The sequence below is a fragment of the Caretta caretta genome, chromosome 15, assembly GCF_965140235.1.
Source record: "Caretta caretta isolate rCarCar2 chromosome 15, rCarCar1.hap1, whole genome shotgun sequence".
NCBI classification, from domain to species: domain Eukaryota; kingdom Metazoa; phylum Chordata; order Testudines; family Cheloniidae; genus Caretta; species Caretta caretta.
The window spans coordinates 29,461,197-29,481,563 of NC_134220.1; the positions used below are offsets into that span (position 1 = coordinate 29,461,197).

Below are 20,367 nucleotides of genomic sequence, written 5' to 3' on the forward strand. Positions count from 1 at the left end.
TTGGCATTTGGCAGGCATTAGATACATAAGGAATGCCTCTGCTACTGGTTCAAATTATAACCAACAAGATTTGTCTCATAGCTACCACATCCTGCACTGAACAGTAAGATTTGTGGGCAAGGGATTGGGAGGGAGGGGATAATGGGGAAACAAGAGATTCCTGAAAGATTAAGGCTATAAAAAATAAATAAATTTGTGAATTTCATACAAGACAATGGGCCTGAGTCTGTGGGCCTAACTCAGGCCATTTTCCTTTTGAACACAATAGGAGTTTTGCATGTGTGAAGGCTGCAGGACTTGACCCAGCTGAGGTCACAGTAACATTTTACCCTAACGCAGTTAGTACCATTCATGCAATAAGAAAAGGAGGACTTGTGGCACCTTAGAGACTAACAAATTTATTTGAGCATAAGCTTTCATGAGCTGCAGCTCGCTTCATCGGATGCATTCAGTGAAAAATACAGTGCAGAGATTTATATACATAGAGAACATGAAACAATGGGTGCTACCATACACACTATAACAAGAGTGATCACTTAAGGTGAGCTATTACCAGCAGGAGAGCGGAGGGGAAGGAGGGGGGGACACACCTTTTGTAGTGATGGTCAAGGTGGGCCATTTCCAGCAGTTGACAAGAACATCTGAGGAACAGTGGGGGGTGGAGGAGGGGGAAATAAACATGGGGAAATAGTTTTACTTTGTGTAATGACCCATCCACTCCCAGTCTCTATTTAAGCCTAAGTTAATTGTATCCAGTTTGCAAATTAATTCCAATTCAGCAGTCTCTCGTTGGAGTCTGTTTTTGAAGTTTTTTTGTTGAAGAATTGCCACTTTTAGGTCAGAAATCGAGTGACCAGAGAGATTGAAGTGTTCTCCGACTGGTTTTTGAATGTTATAATTCTTGACATCTGATTTGTGTCCATTTATTCTTTTACGTAGAGACTGTCCAGTTTGACCAATGTACATGGCAGAGGGGCATTGCTGGCACATGATGGCATATATCACATTGGTAGATGTGCAGGTGAACGAGCCTCTGATAGTGTGGCTGATGTGATTAGGCCCTATGATGGTGTCACCCGAATAGATATGTGGACACAGTTGGCAACGGGCTTTGTTCCAAGGATAGGTTCCTGGGTTAGTGGTTCTGTTGTGTGGTTGCTGGTGAGTATTTGCTTCAGGTTGCGGGGCTGTCTGTAGGCAAGGACTGGTCTGTCTCCCAAGATCTGTGAGAGTGATGGGTCGTCCTTCAGGATAGGTTGTAGATCCTTGATGATGCGTTGGAGAGGTTTTAGTTGGGGGCTGAAGGTGACGGCTAGTGGCGTTCTGTTATTTTCTTTGTTGGGCCTGTCCTGTAGTAGGTGACTTCTGTGTACTCTTCTGGCTCTGTCATTCTCTTTCTTCACTTCAGCAGGTGGGTATTGCAGTTGTAAGAATGCTTGATAGAGATCTTGTAGGCGTTTGTCTCTGTCTGAGGGGTTGGAGCAAATGTGGTTGTATCGTAGAGCTTGGCTGTAGACAATGGATTGTGTGGTGTGGTCTGGGTGAAAGCTGGAGGCATGTAGGTAGAATAGAGGTCAGTAGGTTTCTGGTAATAGGGTGGTGTTTATGTGACCATCGCTTATTAGCACAGTAGTGTCCAGGAAGTGGATCTCTTGTGTGGACTGGTCCAGCCTGAGGTTGATGGTGGGATGGAAATTGTTGAAATCGTGGTGGAATTCCCCAATGGCTTCGCTTCCATGGGTCCAGATGATGCAGATGTCATCAATGTAGCGCAAGTAGAGTAGGGGCATTATGGGACAAGAGCTGAGGAAGCGTTGTTCTAAGTCAGCCATAAAAATGTTGGCATACTGTGGGGCCATGGGGGTACCCATAGCAGTGCTGCTGATTTGAAGGTATACATTGTCCCCAAATGTGAAATAGTTATGAGTGAGAACAAAGTCACAAAGTACAGCCACCAGGTTTGCCGTGACGTTATCGGGAATACTGTTCCTGACGGCTCGTAGTCCATCTTTGTGTGGAATGTTGGTGTAGAGGGCTTCTACATCCATAGTGGCCAGGATGGTGTTTTCAGGAAGATCACTGATGGATTGTAGTTTCCTCAGGAAGTCAGTGGTGTCTCAAAGATAGCTGGTATTGTAGGGCCTGAGGAGGGAGTCTACATAGCCAGACAATCCTGCTGTCAGGGTGCCAATGCCTGAGATGATGGGGCATCCAGGATTTTCAGGTTTACGGATCTTGGGTAGCAGATAGAATACCCCAGGTCAGGGTTCCAGGGGTGTGTCTGTGCGGATTTGTTCTTATGCTTTTTCAGGGAGTCTCTTGAGCAAATGGTGTAGTTTCTTTTGGTAACCCTCAGTGGGATCAGAGCGTAATGGCTTGTAGAAAGTGGTGTTGGAGAGCTGCCTAGCAGCCCCTTGTTCATATTCCAACCTATTCATGATGACAACAGCACCTCCTTTGTCAGCCTTTTTGATTATGATGTCAGAGTTGTTTCTGAGGCTGTGGATGGCATTGTGTTCTGCACGGCTGAGGTTATGGGGCAAGTGATGCTGCTTTTCCACAATTTCAGCCCGTGCACGTCGGTGGAAGCACTCTATGTAGAAGTCCAGTCTGTTGTTTCGACCTTCAGGAGGAGTCCACCCAGAATCCTTCTTTTTGTAGTCTTGGTAGGAAGCTCTCTGTGGGTTAGTATGTTGTTCAGAGGTGTGTTGGAAATATTCCTTGAGTCGGAGATGTCGAAAATGGGATTCTAGATCACCACAGAACTGTACCATGTTCGTGGGGGTGGAGGGGCAGAAGGAGAGGCCCCGAGATAGGACAGATTCTTCTGCTGGGCTAAGAGTATAGTTGGATAGATTAACAATATTGCTGGGCAGGTTAAGGGAACCACTGTTGTGGCCCCTTGTGGCATGTAGTAGTTTAGACAGTTTAGTGTCCTTTTTCTTTTGTAGAGAAGCAAAGTATGTGTTGTAAATGGCTTGTCTAGTTTTTGTAAAGTCCATCTCGTTCACCTGCACATCTACCAATGTGATATATGCCATCATGTGCCAGCAATGCCCCTCTGCCATGTACACTGGTCAAACTGGACAGTCTCTACGTAAAAGAGTAAATGGACACAAATCAGACGTCAAGAATTATAACATTCAAAAACCAGTTGGAGAACACTTCAATTTCTCTGGTCACTCCATTATAGACCTAAAAATGGCAATTCTTCAACAAAAAACTTCAGAAACAGACTCCAACGAGAGACTGCTGAATTGGAATTAATTTGCAAACTGGATACAATTAACTTAGGCTTGAATAGAGACTGGGAGTGGATGGGTCATTACACAAAGTATAACTATTTCCCCATGTTTATTTCCCCCTCCTCCACCCCCCACTGTTCCTCAGATGTTCTTGTCAACTGCTGGAAATGGCCCACCTTGACCATCACTACAAAAGGTGTCTCCCCCCCTCCCCTCTCCTGCTGGTAATAGCTCACCTTAAGTGATCACTCTTGTTATAGTGTGTATGGTAACACCCATTGTTTCATGTTCTCTCTGTATATAAATCTCCTCACTGTATTTTCCACTGAATGCATCCGATGAAGTGAGCTGTAGCTCACGAAAGCTCATGCTCAAATAAATTGGTTAGTCTCTAAGGTGCCACAAGTCCTCCTTTTCTTTTGTGAATACAGACTAACACGGCTGCTACTCTGAAACCTGTCATTCATGCAACAGCATACTTGGAATCTACAGAAGCAGACACATTCCTGTTTGGTACAAATGGGTTATAGCAGGGGTTCTCAAACAGGGGGTCGGGACCCCGAGGGGGTCACCAGGTTATTACCTGGGGGGTTGCGAGCTGTCAGCCTCCACCCCACTTTGCCTCCAGCATTTATAATGGTGTTAAATATATAAAAAAGGATTTTTTAATTTATTAGGGGGTCACACTCAGAGGCTTGCTGTATGAAAGGGGTCACCGCTACAAAAGTTTGAGAACCACTGGGTTATATGATTAAGTCATACATGTGAAAATACAATGAGACTCTGTCTAATAATGTGATAACGCAAGCATAACTTTCTATACAAGATACAGTTCCTCCCATAGGATACTTGCAGGGCATATGAATTGCTGACGGTCTGAGAAACCAAAAGCCAGGGTTGGCATTCAAACATGCTCTTTGTTATTCTGGAGTGTTTACTAAGCAGCAGACATACAGTACCACACTGTGCCTTTCCCACATGCTCCTTCACGCAACGCGCCCTGATGGCGATTTTTTTTTTAAGCTAACCACTTATTCCAAAGCTGTCAAAGACAGAAGGCATAAAAATACAGGGTGAGTGGGGCTCATTCTCTTTAACCCTGTGTATTCTTATCAGTCTTAATATACTTTTAATTTAAATTCTCTACTGTCTCTTCTCTCCCTTTTAGCACACTGGAAACAACCAGAATCTATATAAACTCATAAACATGTATAACATTTTAAGAACAATGTCTAGATGTAGCATCTAAATTAGAATTTCCTGCCTAAAGCCAAGAAATGAAATATATGGAGCTAAGAGGCAAGGGCTTTGGGTCATGTACATCCTAGGCCCCGATCCCACAAGGAGCTCCTCACCTCTGCACTCACTTGGAGATCTTTGCAAGAGTGGGGCCTGAACTGTGTTCTTTAGACTGTTCTTGTGTCTGTCTTGATTAAGCTGGACATCACAGGAAAATGGGGTTTATGTAAGGCTACAATAACCAAAATATTAAGTGAAGGCTTCAAAAGAACCCTGAGGTGTGGGGATTTCTGGTAACTATTCCTGGTCTATTTCTCCATTTCAACAATTATTCCTTAGCCGAAAGCACTACAGACTGCTTCACACTAAAACAGCTTGAAGCGGGCTAGTCACCTGTCTTTTGTGGTATGAACCTCACTAAGCAGTAACCTTGCATCTTCTTAGTCTCCATTGAATAAATATGATGTAAATGGGGCCAGAAGCCATTCTTCTCCCGCCCTCCAAAACTGGCCAGCTGAATTAACAGGGTAAAGGGGCTGCCATCCCCTGAAACATCAGGCATTGGCCACTGGATTGGTTAGTCTGAGCCGCTGGTAAATGCTATGATCCTTTTAGGTTGAATCCTAAGGACGCAATGCCAAAGGCAGCAAGCGGATCTGCAAATGAAGCTCCACAATTCCATTCAGTACTGTGTTACCCCCATGGTTCATTTGGAGACTGTATGCGTTGTGGAAAAGCCTTCATTCTGCCTACTCAAACCCTTATGTGAGTTGGTCCCTGCGCCTGGCTCAGATTGGTTACACATCAAAGACAGTAAAGAGAGACTAAAATGCAGTTCTGGTAATCCTTGCCCATGATCCGTTTTCACTTGCATGACATAATTCTGCAATTAGCTTTTTTTCCATTTTCCATCTACAACAGAGTCAATTATTTTTATTTCAAAGGGTATTTGTTAAAACTGTCTATTTTCAACAGCCCAGTGACAAACACTAGAGTGGACAAATCGGCAGAAGGGAGTGGGGTTGTTTTGTTGTTGTTGCTTTTTATTATACATCTATCATGCATTCCCTCTAGCACTCCGGTTATAGTTCTTATTAAAAGTCAAGGTTATAACATAGCATAAAAATATACAAACCATTACTGATGAGCTATTTTTTCAAGGTAGGAACAACAAAATTAATTGATTTAACTAAAAATTACTTCTTTAAACATAATAACTACGTATTTATTTGGGTTAGGATGTTTGGATGGGATAAAATATCTTACCTGGTATACAAAAATTTAGTAATAGAATCAACATGATTTCCATCTCAGGCCCTGATTCAGCAAGGCTTGTGTCTAATTTTAAGCACTATATTCGATTTCAAAAGGATTACTCATGCACTTAAAATTAGGCCCGTGCTTACGGACCTGTCAGGAATCAGGGCCTGCAACAGAGCTAGTCTCCAGGCACCCTCATCAATACAGCTGGCCTGCAGCAGCTGCCTGATAGCCTGGTTCTTAAGCCAGCCGCAGCAGCTCCCTGGCTTCTCAACGCTCATGCCTGCCGCTGTGCCTGCTCCTAGCCTAGCTTGTTCCTGCTGCTCCTGCCTTGCATCCAGCCTTGTCTCTGTCCTGTCCCTGCCTTGAGCCCCTCCCTGCTCTCTCGAGTTCCTGATCTCTGGTTCTAACCCCTGGCTCTGGCTCCTGACTATGGACTCTGACTCGACCACCTGGCTCTGGTATCCAGTTCCTGATCTCCGGTATCCAGTTCCTGATCTCCAGTTTTGATTCTGACTCTGGCGACTGACTACGGCTCTGACTCCAGCCACTATGCCTGTCTCCCGCTCTGGCCACTAGGCTACAGCGCCCTCGTACTGGTCAGCTGACAAGACCTTACTGAACCAAGGCTTCAGTGCCCACAGAACAGATGATAAAACCACTGATCAAGAAAAGGGAACAGCCCAGTGCAATGGGTTAATCTTTTTGCTATACAAAGAGAGGGGAACGCAAAGCAGGTTTAGTCAAATTAGTAAAGTGGAAAAAATAGACATTTCTTCTCACAAGAAGGCAGAAAACATGAATGGCATTCAAAAGAGCATCATATGGCTCAGCAGATTTTCCTCAAAGGCCCTAGACTAAAGGACACGGTGCTGAATATTATGATGTTCATAGGTTTCAGAGTTGCAGCCGTGTTAGTCTGTATTCGCAAAAAGAAAAGGAGTACTTGTGGCACCTTAGAGACTAACCAATTTATCTGAGCATAAGCTTTTGTGAGCCACATGATAAGCGATGGTCACATAAACACCACTCTATACAGGAAACCTACTGACCGCTATTCCTACCTACATGCCTCCAGCTTTCACCCTGACCACACCACACAATCCATTTTCTACAGCCAAGCTCTACGATACAACCACATTTGCTCCAACCCCTCAGACAGAGACAAACGCCTACAAGATCTCTATCAAGCATTCTTACAACTACAATACCCACCTGCTGAAGTGAAGAAAGAGATTGACAGAGCCAGAAGAGTACCCAGAAGTCACCTACTACAGGACAGGCCCAACAAAGAAAATAACAGAACGCCACTAGCCGTCACCTTCAGCCCCCAACTAAAACCTCTCCAACGCATCATCAAGGATCTACAACCTATCCTGAAGGACGACCCATCGCTCTCACAAATCTTGGGAGACAGACCAGTCCTTGCCTACAGACAGCCCCGCAACCTGAAGCAAATACTCACCAGCAACCACACACCACAACCACTAACCCAGGAACCTATCCTTGGATCAAAGCCCGTTGCCAACTGTGCCCACATATCTATTCCGGGAACACCATCATAGGGCCTAATCACATCAGCCACACTATCAGAGGCTCGTTCACCTGCACATCTACCAATGTGATATATGCCATCATGTGCCAGCAATGCCCCTCTGCCATGTACATTGGTCAAACTGGACAGTCTCTACGTAAAAGAATAAATGGACACAAATCAGATGTCAAGAATTATAACATTCATAAACCAGTCGGAGAACACTTCAATCTCTCTGGTCACTCGATTTCTGACCTAAAAGTGGCAATTCTTCAACAAAAAGACTTCAGAAACTGACTCCAATGAGAGACTGCTGAATTGGAATTAATTTGCAAATTAGATACAATTAACTTAGGCTTGAATAGAGACTGGGAGTGCTTGAGTCATTACACAAAGTAAAACTATTTCCCCTTGTTTATTCCCCCCCACCCACCCCCACTGTTCCTTAGACGTTCTTTTTAACTGCTGAAAATGGCCCACCTTGATTATCACTACAAAGGGTTTTCTTCGCCCCCCCCACTCTCCTGCTGGTAATAGCTCATCTTAAGTGACAGGTTTCAGAGGAACAGCCGTGTTAGTCTGTATTCGCAAAAAGAAAAGGAGTACTTGTGGCACCTTAGAGACTAACCAATTTATTTGAGCATGAGCTTTCGTGAGCCACAGCTCACTTCATCAGATGTATACCGTGGAAACTGCAGCAGACTTTATATACACACAGAGAATATGAAACAATACCTCCTCCCACCCCACTGTCCTGCTGGTAATAGCTTATCTAAAGTGATCAACAGGTGGGCCATTTCCAGCACAAATCCAGGTTTTCTCACCCTCTACCCCCCCACACAAATTCACTCTCCTGCTGGTGCTAGCCCATCCAAAGTGACAACTCTTTACATAATCAACCTGGATCTATGCAGGAAATAGCCCGACTTGATTATGTAAAGAGTTGTCACTTTGGATGGGCTAGCACCAGCAGGAGAGTGAATTTGTGTGGGGGGGTGGAGGGTGAGAAAACCTGGATTTTTGCTGGAAATGGCCCACCTGTTGATCACTTTAGATAAGCTATTACCAGCAGGACAGTGGGGTGGGAGGAGGTATTGTTTCATATTCTCTGTGTGTATATAAAGTCTGCTGCAGTTTCCACGGTATACATCTGATGAAGTGAGCTGTGGCTCACGAAAGCTCATGCTCAAATAAATTGGTTAGTCTCTAAGGTGCCACAAGTACTCCTTTTCATCTTAAGTGATCACTTTCCTTACAGTGTGCATGATAAACACCCATTTTTTTTATGTTCTGTGTGTATATAAATCTCCTCACTGTATTTTCCACTGAATGCATCCGATAAAGTGAGCTGTAGCTCACGAAAGCTTATGCTCAAATAAATTGGTTAGTCTCTAAGGTGAATCATAGAATCATAGAATATCAGGGTTGGAAGGGACCCCAGAAGGTCATCTAGTCCAACCCCCTGCTCAAAGCAAGACCAATTCCCAGTTAAATCATCCCAGCCAGGGCTTTGTCAAGCCTGACCTTAAAAACCTCTAAGGAAGGAGATTCTACCACCTCCCTAGGTAACGCATTCCAGTGTTTCACCACCCTCTTAGTGAAAAAGTTTTTCCTAATATCCAATCTAAACCTCCCCCACTGCAACTTGAGACCATTACTCCTCGTTCTGTCATCTGCTACCATTGAGAACAGTCTAGAGCCATCCTCTTTGGAACCCCCTTTCAGGTAGTTGAAAGCAGCTATCAAATCCCCCCTCATTCTTCTCTTCTGCAGGCTAAACAATCCCAGCTCCCTCAGCCTCTCCTCATAACTCATGTGTTCCAGTCCCCTAATCATTTTTGTTGCCCTTCGCTGGACTCTCTCCAATTTCTCCACAAGGTTTATTTAATTTATTTATTTTAATTTAGGTGCCACAAGTACTCCTTTTCTTTTCATGATGTTCATAGAGGACCACTTTTTACTTCAGTGAGTGACAATTACAAGAGAATTACAGAAATTTAAACAGGGACACGGCATTCATATGTTCCAATTCAACTTCTTTCATCGTAAGTGGGGTGGAAATCTAGTTGTACTCAGTGGTTTACACAATGGCCCACACTCTAATGCCGAGGGGGAGACCCCCACTTTCATGCTCGCGCTATTCGGCTGTCACTGTGCACAACATAAGCAAATGCAAGAAAGTATTTCAATAAGGGATTTAATCAATAACCTGCATTCTTGTGAGGATGCTGCAGACTCCGCTGGCCTTGTGGACTGTTTCCCTGTTGTAAGAAAAGCGCTGCTCCTTTCACCATGAAAAAGCTCTCACTTAAGCTGGAAAACAAAAGACACAGGAAATCAACCTAAGAAAAAGATCAGCAAAACACTCTCAAGGTCAGGATACATTTAGATGGAAAGTCCCAAGCTTCAGACATTACGGGGTATAACGTCCAACATTACAAAACTTGGGAGTTACATCTGGAGGGTATGTCATTTTTCAACAGGATTACAATGCTTGGTCACTAAAGGAGTTATTTGCATGCGCTCTTACAGAGCTGGAAGTAAATTTCCAAGTAATTATACAACATCATTTGATTATGAAACTCTACAAATTAAAAACAGCAATTGCAAGAACTCTGCCACTAAGATGATGTGGTACTAATGTAAAGTGGTACTATGTAAAGTGCTGAACCAGTCATTGTTTCCACGGCACACATTTCTTAGGAATGGAAAAAAAAAATCAAGAAACTGAAATTATACATCATTTTTTTAAGTTACAAGAAGGCAAAAAAAAAATCCTTTTTACATGAAAACCGTACAAGTCAAACAAAACTGCTTGGAACCCTCACAATCTGTGCAACGAGTAAAGAATGACTTTTTGCTTCCTGGGAGCCTGATCCTACAGTCCTCATGCACGTAAAGCTTCCACTGACAGCAGGCCAGGCTCCGATATGTGCAAAGGTGCGAGGCTATTTCCCCAAGACTGAGAGGAACATGGATCTGAGAACATAACTAACAAAATCAGTAGTTACAGTAAGGGTCAGCTCAAGTCTAATTACATGTTATCATGATGTACTGGTGAGCATTTGCCATTTGTGTCAGTGTCCATTTCTAAAGTTAGCATTTCCCACAACACTGAAAATCAGCATCTACAAAGCTAGTTTTTGGTTACCGATGTTACTGCTTACATTGCATTTCTTCTAAGGATCGAGACATCAAGTAATGATCTTTACAAGGCAGGTCCCTCATTTTAGACCCAAATTTGCCTCCATCGCATACCACAGAACCTGGGGTTCTCATCTTTCTTTATTATTGTCAATTATCTACGAAGCTAAAACACTGCATTGTGAGACTGTGACTGGAGGAAATTATTTATGCTACAGAAATCAACCCCACGCAGGTCAAAGCTCCCCGAACTATCTGCCCTATCTTTTTCCTTGGCCTTATTTTGGGTCTTTGTCCCGGGGAGGAGCTCACACTCTGTTGCTCAATTCTAAGCGAGGACTTCCAAGTGAAAGACATGGAATTACGGCATTCCGCTTCTCCCCTCTCTGGGAATACAGTGGTGTCTCCATCCCTTCTTTCCAGGTGCATTGGGGCAGCCCAGGCTAGTTCAATCAGGTTTAAATCTTAATTTTTGATTGGTTTGAAAGTTAGTGAAAATTCTGTCACTCAAGGTTTCCAAGGTTATGTTTCTTAGAACAGTAAGTGAGAGCCTTACGGCATGGTCATACTCTGAGAAGTGACTGAAAACAGCATTTCTACATTTACTCTCTTACAGTGACTCTATATCACACTCGTTCAGTTTACTAGTAAAACAAAGTTTTTTCTAACTGGGAGACAGTTTTTTCTAACTGGGAGACATGTAAATTGTGCCTAGGATCTGAAACTCAAGCTGTGATCTTTTTGACTTGTACACCACCAGGAAGAGGCTCTGCAACTGGAATTTAGTTAATTCCATTCATCATGTGTGCACCACAGAAGAATCCAGCTCTCTCTCCCATAACTGCGTTGGTTCTGCTGCACTAATGGGAGAGTAAAGTAGTCAAAAGGGTAGAGAGTTATATAAGAATAGCATCACTAACATGAACAGCTCTGACTCTGAATACGTTCTGGGAGCAGATCTGCTAAGGAACGTACCACCTTTATAGTCATGCTTCTGACTGTAACTCATCCTCCTCCAGTTGTACATAAGAGGAAAGAACAGTTAAAATAACCCACAGCTAAATACTTAGCAGCAACCCTGTCTCGAGAAACTTGGGAAACAGTCTCCAAATCAAATTCCTTTACATTTCCCTTTGGAAAATGGGAAATGTACACAGTACAATATATTTACCCCTGATAAAACAATGACTGTGAAATCTCTATTTGAGACAAAGATAAACTGATGAAGACAGGATTCTGTCCCCACACTCGTAACCATAGCTCGGGTGGGTCATCTTTGTCTGATATTTCCCTCTGCTGTAGTGATGGCAGTCAATACATCTCTTACAATAAAGAGGAGAATTTCCAGTTGCAGGGAAATGAGAATGTTGCATTATCTAATGTTTATGAGATCATCCCACATTTCGGGACCAGTGTGAAATCATAGTAAAAGGGCAACCCGCCTGAGATGATTTTTGTGGCCATGTATTCATCTACATGAAAATGAAGGTGGAGAAGTCAAACAACTCACTGAACACAAGAAGTTAAAAAAAAAAATTCATGCACATTTCTCGGACATGGCCCCAGCCTCACAAAAGACAGCTCTCTGAAAAGCACACAGTTCATATTTCCCTACCACTAACTGCTCTCATGTCCCCACATAACCCTTTTTGATAGTGGATTTCAAATATCCAGCGATCCAATACATCAACATGTCAAAGCTCCCCTTTGTGAAAGCTCTTATTTTAGAAATTTTATTATAATGCGAATGCTGCCCAACACTATCCCAAAGATACACTCTAAGAACATGGGCTTCCTGCAAAAGAGATTTTTCTGTACTTTCTAACATTTCAAGCAACTGTTCCGGAACACAGCTAACAAATGAAAAAAAAAGAATATTCCAACTCATTTCTACATTGGTTCTTAAAAAGGAGCACATTTCTAAATCATGTTATTTTGATAAAAGCAACAGAACTCATTTCCAGATCTCAGTTGCCATTATCTCTGCAAGAGACAGAGGATTTTTCAGGTGTTTCAGTAAAATATGTCTTTAAAAAAAACCAAAAACCAATATCCCACCCCCCACTACACAACAAACCCTAACCTGCTGAGCCTGAGCAGCCCTGGCAATGCTCAAGTGAGCGACATTTGGTAGCAGAATAAAAACAAGTGGCATGTACATACTAATTTGGACTGGATTTCTTTGAACAGCAGAAGCACTGTGCTGGCCCAAGAGACAGGCAGAAGTCAATAAAACCAAAAAGATTCATAACCAACTGTTAAACTCACATCCTTTTGCTTCTAAACCCTTAGAAAAAAAAAAGAAAAGAAAGATAGACCGCATATTCTGTGAGGAGCAGAGAAATCTCTTGTCCGTTGATGCTACCCAGGAACTGGATGACTTTTAGAGAACACTGTCTTCCACTGATATCCTGGCTTGAAAAAGCACTTGTCCTAACATATCCTGATGAAAGAGGGCTATTCAAAGGGGGAAAAAACAGCTGAAGCTTGTTTAATCATTTCCCCTCCTACAGACTTTTTTTTTCCCTTTGCACACTCTGGAAGCAACACAGCACAGATCAGAAAATGCAAAGCCAAACAGCGGGGCTCCAAATAAACGCCAAATTCATTCGGACATCACTAGATAAAAAGTGTCACATTGACTGATGACGATTTGTTTTTCATAACCATACACTGCATACCAATACAGCAATGTAGCTATAAGAAAAGCATCAATTTAAGTCTTTCCTTGCTTACAGTATGGCTACCAAAGTTTGCTTCGTTCTTTTACAGGGTGAAGCATGAGTAAGTGAGATACTCGTAAAATGAAGCCTTTCAGACAGTTTAGTATTGTTGTTTGTTCGCAGCTGGTCACAACCAAAGTCGCTGAAGAAGGCATCTTACAAATCCTTGACTAATTGTCAAGGGTTTTTTTACAGGCATGAACCATCATCACATGCTTACATCAAGCAAGTACCACTGGGTTAACCAAAGGAAGAAGCTGCTTCTGTACGTTTTTTGCCCTGCCTGCCCCTCTCAACTAGGAAACACACCAGGCAGAAAACAAAACCACCCGCCCACACACACCAAATTCTCACCAGTTCTGTCCCTTTCCAAGAGGAGTCACTTCAGGCTCTGGACTAAATACAATGCTCAGAGTCCAAGTGACATTTGAGGGGCAGGGAGGGTTTTGAGGGTGTCAGGAAATTTGGGTTCTATACCCAGCTCTGTCACGGACCTCCAGCCTCAGGAAATTCACTCATCTCTCTGTGTCCCAGCTTCCCAGTCTGTTATTGGGGGACAAGAACATGACCCTGCCCTCAGAGGTGTGAGGCGATATTCACTAGTGTCTGTAAAATGCTTTGAGAGCCCCGCTGTGAAGATGTTGCCATGTCATGTATTACAATTGATAACCTTCTCTGTCAGGAAAGCAGGGGTTCTCCAACCCTCATGGCAAAGAACCTTGTGACATGGTGGCTGGCATCCTCTCTAAAGTCACAACAGGGCAAATCCAGGAAAATTCCAGCAAGTTCAAGTCAGCGGAGCTATTTCAGATCTACACCAGAGGGCGAGCAGTATGTGTCCCATTGTTTACAAGTGTGAGGACCTGCGGGTCCAAGTTCTGTAGTTCCTCTGATATTTATGCTACTTTGCCCTCCTCGTATAGGGCCTTTATCCGTACATCTCAAAGTATTTTACAAACTGGGTAAATAGGACCCCCCCGCCCACATTGCAGGTGGGGAAACTGAGGCACAGAGGGCCAGTTGCTTAAACTACAGAAACACAGCAACTCAGTACTTTTACCCCAGTTTCTCCTGACTTACAGTCCTCGGCTCTAACCACTGACCCACACGGCCATTCACATTTTAAAGAAAAATATTTACTGCTGTTTCAAAAAGTTACTCACAAGGACAAGGCTGCAGACACACTGCAATTACATTTCAATTGTTTAAAGAGACAATTTGCGGCACTTTCTGATCATTTCAAAACCTGTCTCCTTATGGCCCCAAATATAAAAAAAGCAGTTTAAGTCTTTTAAAAATACTTCGTCTTTGACCTCAAGACAAAACGCATGTTATTGAACGGATGCTCACAGCTGGCAGCATAACCCAATTACATAACGTCCCCTGACAGGCTCATTTTGACATCATGCCTTAGGCAGTGGTGCACAGTGGGCACAAAACTTGCACGCTTAGGGTATTTTAGGGAAAGCTCGCATATTGGTAATGACTGTGCATTACAGGATACAGCACAACACTGTATCTTCAACTCACATTTATCCAACTCCCTTCATCTCGGAGTAAATGTCCATACTCAGCACAGAGGTCATTTCATTCACAAGGGAGAGGCACCTCCAGGGTAGAAAGCAGCAGCTCCTTAACAGTTTAGGACAGGAAGTAGAAAAACATATCTAACTGAAACTGCAGGAGGAATTTAAGATGGCAGAACTTAATCACCAGAGTTTATGTTTGCCCAGAATACTCTGACTCTTACTAAAACTGTCATGGGATCTTTAATGAACATAATGGTCAGGGACTTTGTTTTTAAGTTTCACTGCAATAAAGCATCTTTAGCATCACAGAGCCTCCTAGGGCATGATGAGCTGATTATCACTGCATTTGCGGCTGATCACATCTGATGAAGTACACTGAGGGCAGCTGGAGTTCAGATTCAATTACTTAGAATTGTGGTCCAACTAGTCTCTAAAAGAATCATGGAAATTCTGAGTCTCAAACTTTATTTTCCCAATTTCTGAACTATTGCGGCAGACTTCCACACCTTCTGGCTAAGCATTACCATCAACCTCCCCGCAGAGACTGCATACTCTGGCCACAGGAAATGGTGATAGAGGATCTTTGTTCCACTGGATAGGAAACTGCAGGGGAGAAATCACACATAACTAACCTTCCAGCTCCTTGCTCACCCGGTCAGCAATTCTCTCCCATTGTTCTGTGTCCTGGCTGCAACACCACTGAAGGAACTGTGCTCATTGAGCCTCCTTCAAGTTAAGGTCTGTAAATGACGGATAATTGGCTATCATATTTAGGGTGTCAGCTTCTGTGAAGAAGCCTGTATTCTGGATGTCCCGAACAGTTTCAGGGCCTCCTCCCAAATTTGAGCCCAGAGAAATACTCCCAGGATGCTCTTTTTCTATTTCAGTTAAACTTTAATCATGGGCAATGGTTCCTCTATAGCCTCTGGCATGTACTTGTATAGCTTGGACAGCCTTTTGCCCTCCAGAAACTTGGTAACCAGGCCTTCCACAGGCACAAAGCCACGCCTTATTTCCAATGCACTCTGTCAAAATCAAGATTCATAATTACCTCCTGGTCAATTTAAAGATGTGTACGTGTAGGATGGGGGAGAAGGACATGAGTCCTTTAGTGCTAGCCCACAGCCCAGCAGCGAAGCACACAGCCTTAATCCATTGAACAGACAAGTCCCCTAACCTCAGCAATTTGATCAGGCATGTGACCTCCACATGGTCAAAAGCATTTTCAACAACCATTGATGCTGCAATCCCTAGGCTGCTCCCATCCAGCATGGAGAATAATGAGCACTTTCTCCATGTTCTCCAACAGGCTCTGCCCCCCCATTGCTCCCCCCCACCCCCTGCCCAGTTACCTGTGGATCAGCGAGCTCGCACCTGATCTCATCTAGCAGTGACCATCACTAGCCTAGAGCTGCCAAACACCACACAGAACGTCTGCCTCCTCATTCCAAAATACAAGAGGGGGCAGATTCATCTAAAAGAGAGTCTGGCTCCAGGAGAATTAAAAGGTTTCCAACAAAAGGAGGACTTTACATGGTGTATTTGACAATATCTGGCCAAATCCAACCTTAGCATTCACTCGTTCACGGCATGGGCGTTGTGCCTCTGTGTGCCATGGCAGAATCCACCCCATCATCTTTAGATGAAACAAATACACATTTCTACCAATCCCACCCCCTACCTTGTTACACTTGAGAACACCCCACAGAATAACAGCTGCCTATCTTCACATGATCTTCTGCTCCCCATTCCCAAGCTAATTAGTTCAGGGGAAATCAGTTTCCAAGCTCCGCTGTTAAAAACACTTGCTTTGTAACTATGCCTTTGGCAAAGGAGGCTCCAGCTATCTTTCCTTTTCTGTTCAGTCCAGTCATTGGCTCAGAAAAGCCAAAATATCTCAAGGCAATTCTGCAGCAAAATGTAATGGAGCCCTTTGCTTAGTTTCCCCAGTTGCACTCCTAGAAGTGTGAGATACCACCCAGGCCCCCTTCACAGCACATTCACAGGGCTGTTTCCAAATGGCTGAACCACCTCACAAGTTAGTCTCTTACTGAAGTCTGACCCATTAGCGAAGCCAGTTAAGCAGCAAACTTGCAGACTTCTTGAAACATTGAAATGCAAACAAAATATAAGGGGTGATTCAGGGAACCAAGTATCAGGAAGATAAACGTGTAGCAATACATTTCCTGCTTCTTCAGCCAAGAGGACAATTAAAGTGCACTGACTGCTTGCTTTGGCTTGATATGAGATAATCAGCTAACACTTCCTGACCAAGATAGGGGCCTTTGGAAGGGGTTTTATGTGACACAGTAGAGCTGGTGGAAAATTAACTTTATAGCTACTCATTTACATGTTCCTGTAAAATCTGTGAAATAGAAATTAGAACCCTTTAAAGCAACAGCAGCTTATTTCTCCACTTTTCCTACTTTAACAAAGTGCATCATATATTTAAAATGTTTATTTGCTCTGTGTAACACATACTATCGTCTCAGTAGTACAGAAAGCCTGGCATGCCCCAGCAAATAAAATACAATGGAGTCTCCTTTATAAAGCTAATTGATAGCACTGTCGTTCCCATTTTCTGCTTAAACACAATGTGTTATGGAACAACCCAGTACCTAATGATCTGCATTGCCATGCAAAAGACTTGGTTAAATTTCTTGGACCAGAAGAAAAGGAAATGCTCAAGGGACCGATCTCAATCTGTGTTTTACCCTTCACAAGTGAGATTCTACTACAGAAATATGGACACTGCAAGAGGTGCTAAAAATCCACCATGGTTTGTTTTCACTCTCCAAATACGGGCACACCTGACCTCCTGTTGTGAACAGTGCACTACAAAGGGCTATTTCCAGCACACAGAAGCACTCTCAATAGAGCTCCCTTTAGAGGACATTCAGAGCACTCAGACCTACATTTTGAAGAGTGGGCCATATCTTGGATGCCCAACGTGACACATCTAAGGCCTGATTTTCAGAGCCACTGAGCACCCACACTCCCTCTGCAGTCAGTGGGAGCTGCCGGTGCTCAGCACCTCTAAACCCCCCCAGAACGTACGTCTCAAATCAGGCACTTGAAATTAGGGGATATTTTAAAAATATTTTGTCTTTGTGCATTTCATTACCCGCTCCTGAGATGGTAAAGCTCTTCCCATCTCTTTGGCTGAACTAGAGATTGCTAAAGCAAGCCCTACCCAGACTGCCTAAGCTGAAAACAGGTTACTACAATGAAGGGGCCTTAGGTGTGAGAGGTGCTCCAAACCAACGGAAGCCCTGCCTCAGAAGGAACCCCCTCACCTTACTAAAAGGAAGTGGAACTGGAAATACACTCTTACATGCACCAATCTGGCCACAATAGCAAATGTTCTCTTTCCAAGAGACAGACAATCCTGTACCCCAAGATCCAGTGTGTGCGGGGAACAGCAGGGCTTCCCCAGCACCCCCATCAGCAACTCACATCAGATAATGCAAGAAAATTCCAGCCCTCTGGTGCATTTCAAGTCAAAAAGGGGGCTAGTGAGCAAGAAATCCTGGCAATCTTCACTCTAAATGTTTTTAACACTCCAGCAACAAAAGGAGTTTCTGAGCCTGTATTGTTTGGCTGAAAGGCGTAGGCTGCATTCACAGCACAAGAATGCTAAGAAGCATTTCAGACACTGTAGGCCATTCACAGCACCAGATACAAACTCTCTTTCAGAACAAAAAGGAAAAAGAAAAATGAAACCAATCATTAAACCCACCAAAGCTTATTCCCCAGCATAAATGGACCTACAGTGACATGCTTCGAGTCAGTCCAGTGTACCTCGAGATTGCTACATCACGCTTCACATATTCACCCCAAGTTCAACCGTGGATGCCAGAGCACTGGAGGGGGAAGGGCAAGGAAACACGCGTTTACCACAGTGCTAAAGCGCCCCCATTTGGAGCACATTAGTGTGTCTCATGCACGCTGTCTGCCCGTCCATTATGGACCCAAAGGAATAGGGGTTATATTTTCAAAAGCACCAACATCCCATTTTCAGAAATGACTTAGGCACTTAGGAGCCTGACTTCCACTGAGACTTAGGGTATGTCTGCGCTTCAGTTAGACACCCACAGCTGGCCTGTGCCAGCTGACTCAGGCTCATGGGGCTGGGGCTAAGGGGCTATTTAACTATATCGTAGAGTAGACGTTCAGACTCGGGCAAGACAGCAGGCGAGGTTGGAGGGTCCCAGAGCTTGAACGACTACACCGCAATTAAACAGCCCCCTGAGCAGGGTGTCTAATTGCAGTGTAAACACACCCTATGGCACCTCAACCTCTTCTGAAAATTGGACTTAGGCACTTTTGAAAATTTTACTCTGTTTTTAAAATGGCTGGCAAGAAGCTTATGAACCAGCTGCATAGTGTACTATTTCAGGAACATCTTCCTGGCTCCTCCCCCCAACCACCACCACCAAATTCTGCCCAGATTGGTTTCCCTAGACCTCCCTGGCAACATACTCCCCTAGCTGCTCCTTCTGCCCTACCTGCCTCAGTCTCCGGTGTTACCCTCCCAGCTCTCCTCTGGACTCCATAGCTGGAGAATGCTCTTTCATGTGTGCTGCTTCGCTGACCTGGAGCTCTCTGGAAGTTCTTCATCACCTTCTTCTTTGAGGCAGCCTCCCTTCACTCCTTGGTAAACAAGTGACCTTGGCAGAGCTCATCCTGACCCAGTGTGTTAAGATGCTCACAATACCTTGCAGCTACACAGCACCCTTCACCTTCAGATGACAACAGGATTCACCCATATTAACTAAGCCCCATAATCCTGCCAGGAGATGGGGTCACAGACCTTCCATAGAGGAGTCAAGCAAGGCACACTGGCAATTTAGTAAATTAGCCAGGATCATTCAGTGAGTCAGTTACAGAGCCAGAAAGTGAACCCAGGAGACACCATGTCCCTATATTAGTATGCAACACCTTGGCTTGTCTAAGGCCATACATCCGGCACTGCTCTGCCATGCACATTCAGCCCCTTGGGATATCCCCTCACTGGCCTCCCATTGCCTTCTGCGCCATATTCAGGGCTCATCACTCTTGCCTCCAAGACCCTCCACAACTTCCCTCCTTCCACTTCCTCCACATTCCCAGCCCCTCAGCAAACTGCACCCCACTTGTGTCCTCCCCCCATACTTGCCTTTATGCTGCCCTCTGCCAGGCTTCCACCCCTCAAAACACATTTCTTCCAGGAGGCCAACAGGTAGTGGCATAGTCTTACTGGCCTCACTCTCAGCCTTCCTCCAGACTTCTCCCTGGGTTTGTCATCCCTTCCCACTGTTCTTGTCTTAACTCGCTGGGTGTAAGCTCTCTGGGGCACGGTCTCTGCCCTCATCTGTACTGTACAGAACGCACATTTATAGCGCTATGTCAGGAATAAACAATAACCGTCCTGCAGGCAGACCTGACTAGCCTCCTTGTCAGCCTCAATGGCACACATCACTCTCCTCCTGCTTGACAGGAAAACCTCACCCTGAATTGTTCGCAGGGAAAAGCGTTGCTGGCCAGGTGCAATGCCAGCACGCTCAGAGGGATTAGAGAAGTGACTCCAAAAATCCAGCTCCCAGCCCCATCAGCAAGCCAGAGCTCTGTGCTCCAGCTCTGTCCCTTTTACTCCCAGTGGAGCGGCGAGCTCAGCAAAGCTGGCACAATCAGCTCCTAGCAGGAAGGGGCAG

The 20,367-nt window shown here is 44.3% G+C and overlaps 1 protein-coding gene across 2 annotated transcripts in view; it reads right to left on the minus strand.

Moving 5' to 3' along the window:
• Positions 1-20,367, minus strand: part of SSH1 (slingshot protein phosphatase 1) — a 65,008-nt gene that overhangs the window by 25,799 nt on the left and 18,842 nt on the right. Inside the window, exons 1-2 of one of the 2 annotated variants that reach the window (XM_075120107.1) lie at positions 12,691-12,773; positions 9,488-9,591 (exon numbers count right to left, since the gene is read on the minus strand). In XM_075120107.1, the coding sequence (XP_074976208.1) occupies positions 9,488-9,572 (85 nt within the window). In that variant the 5' untranslated portion in view covers positions 9,573-9,591; positions 12,691-12,773. Of the gene's footprint in view, positions 1-9,487; positions 9,592-12,690; positions 12,774-20,367 lie in introns of those variants that run through there. The other variant, XM_048821559.2, reaches the window with a different exon arrangement.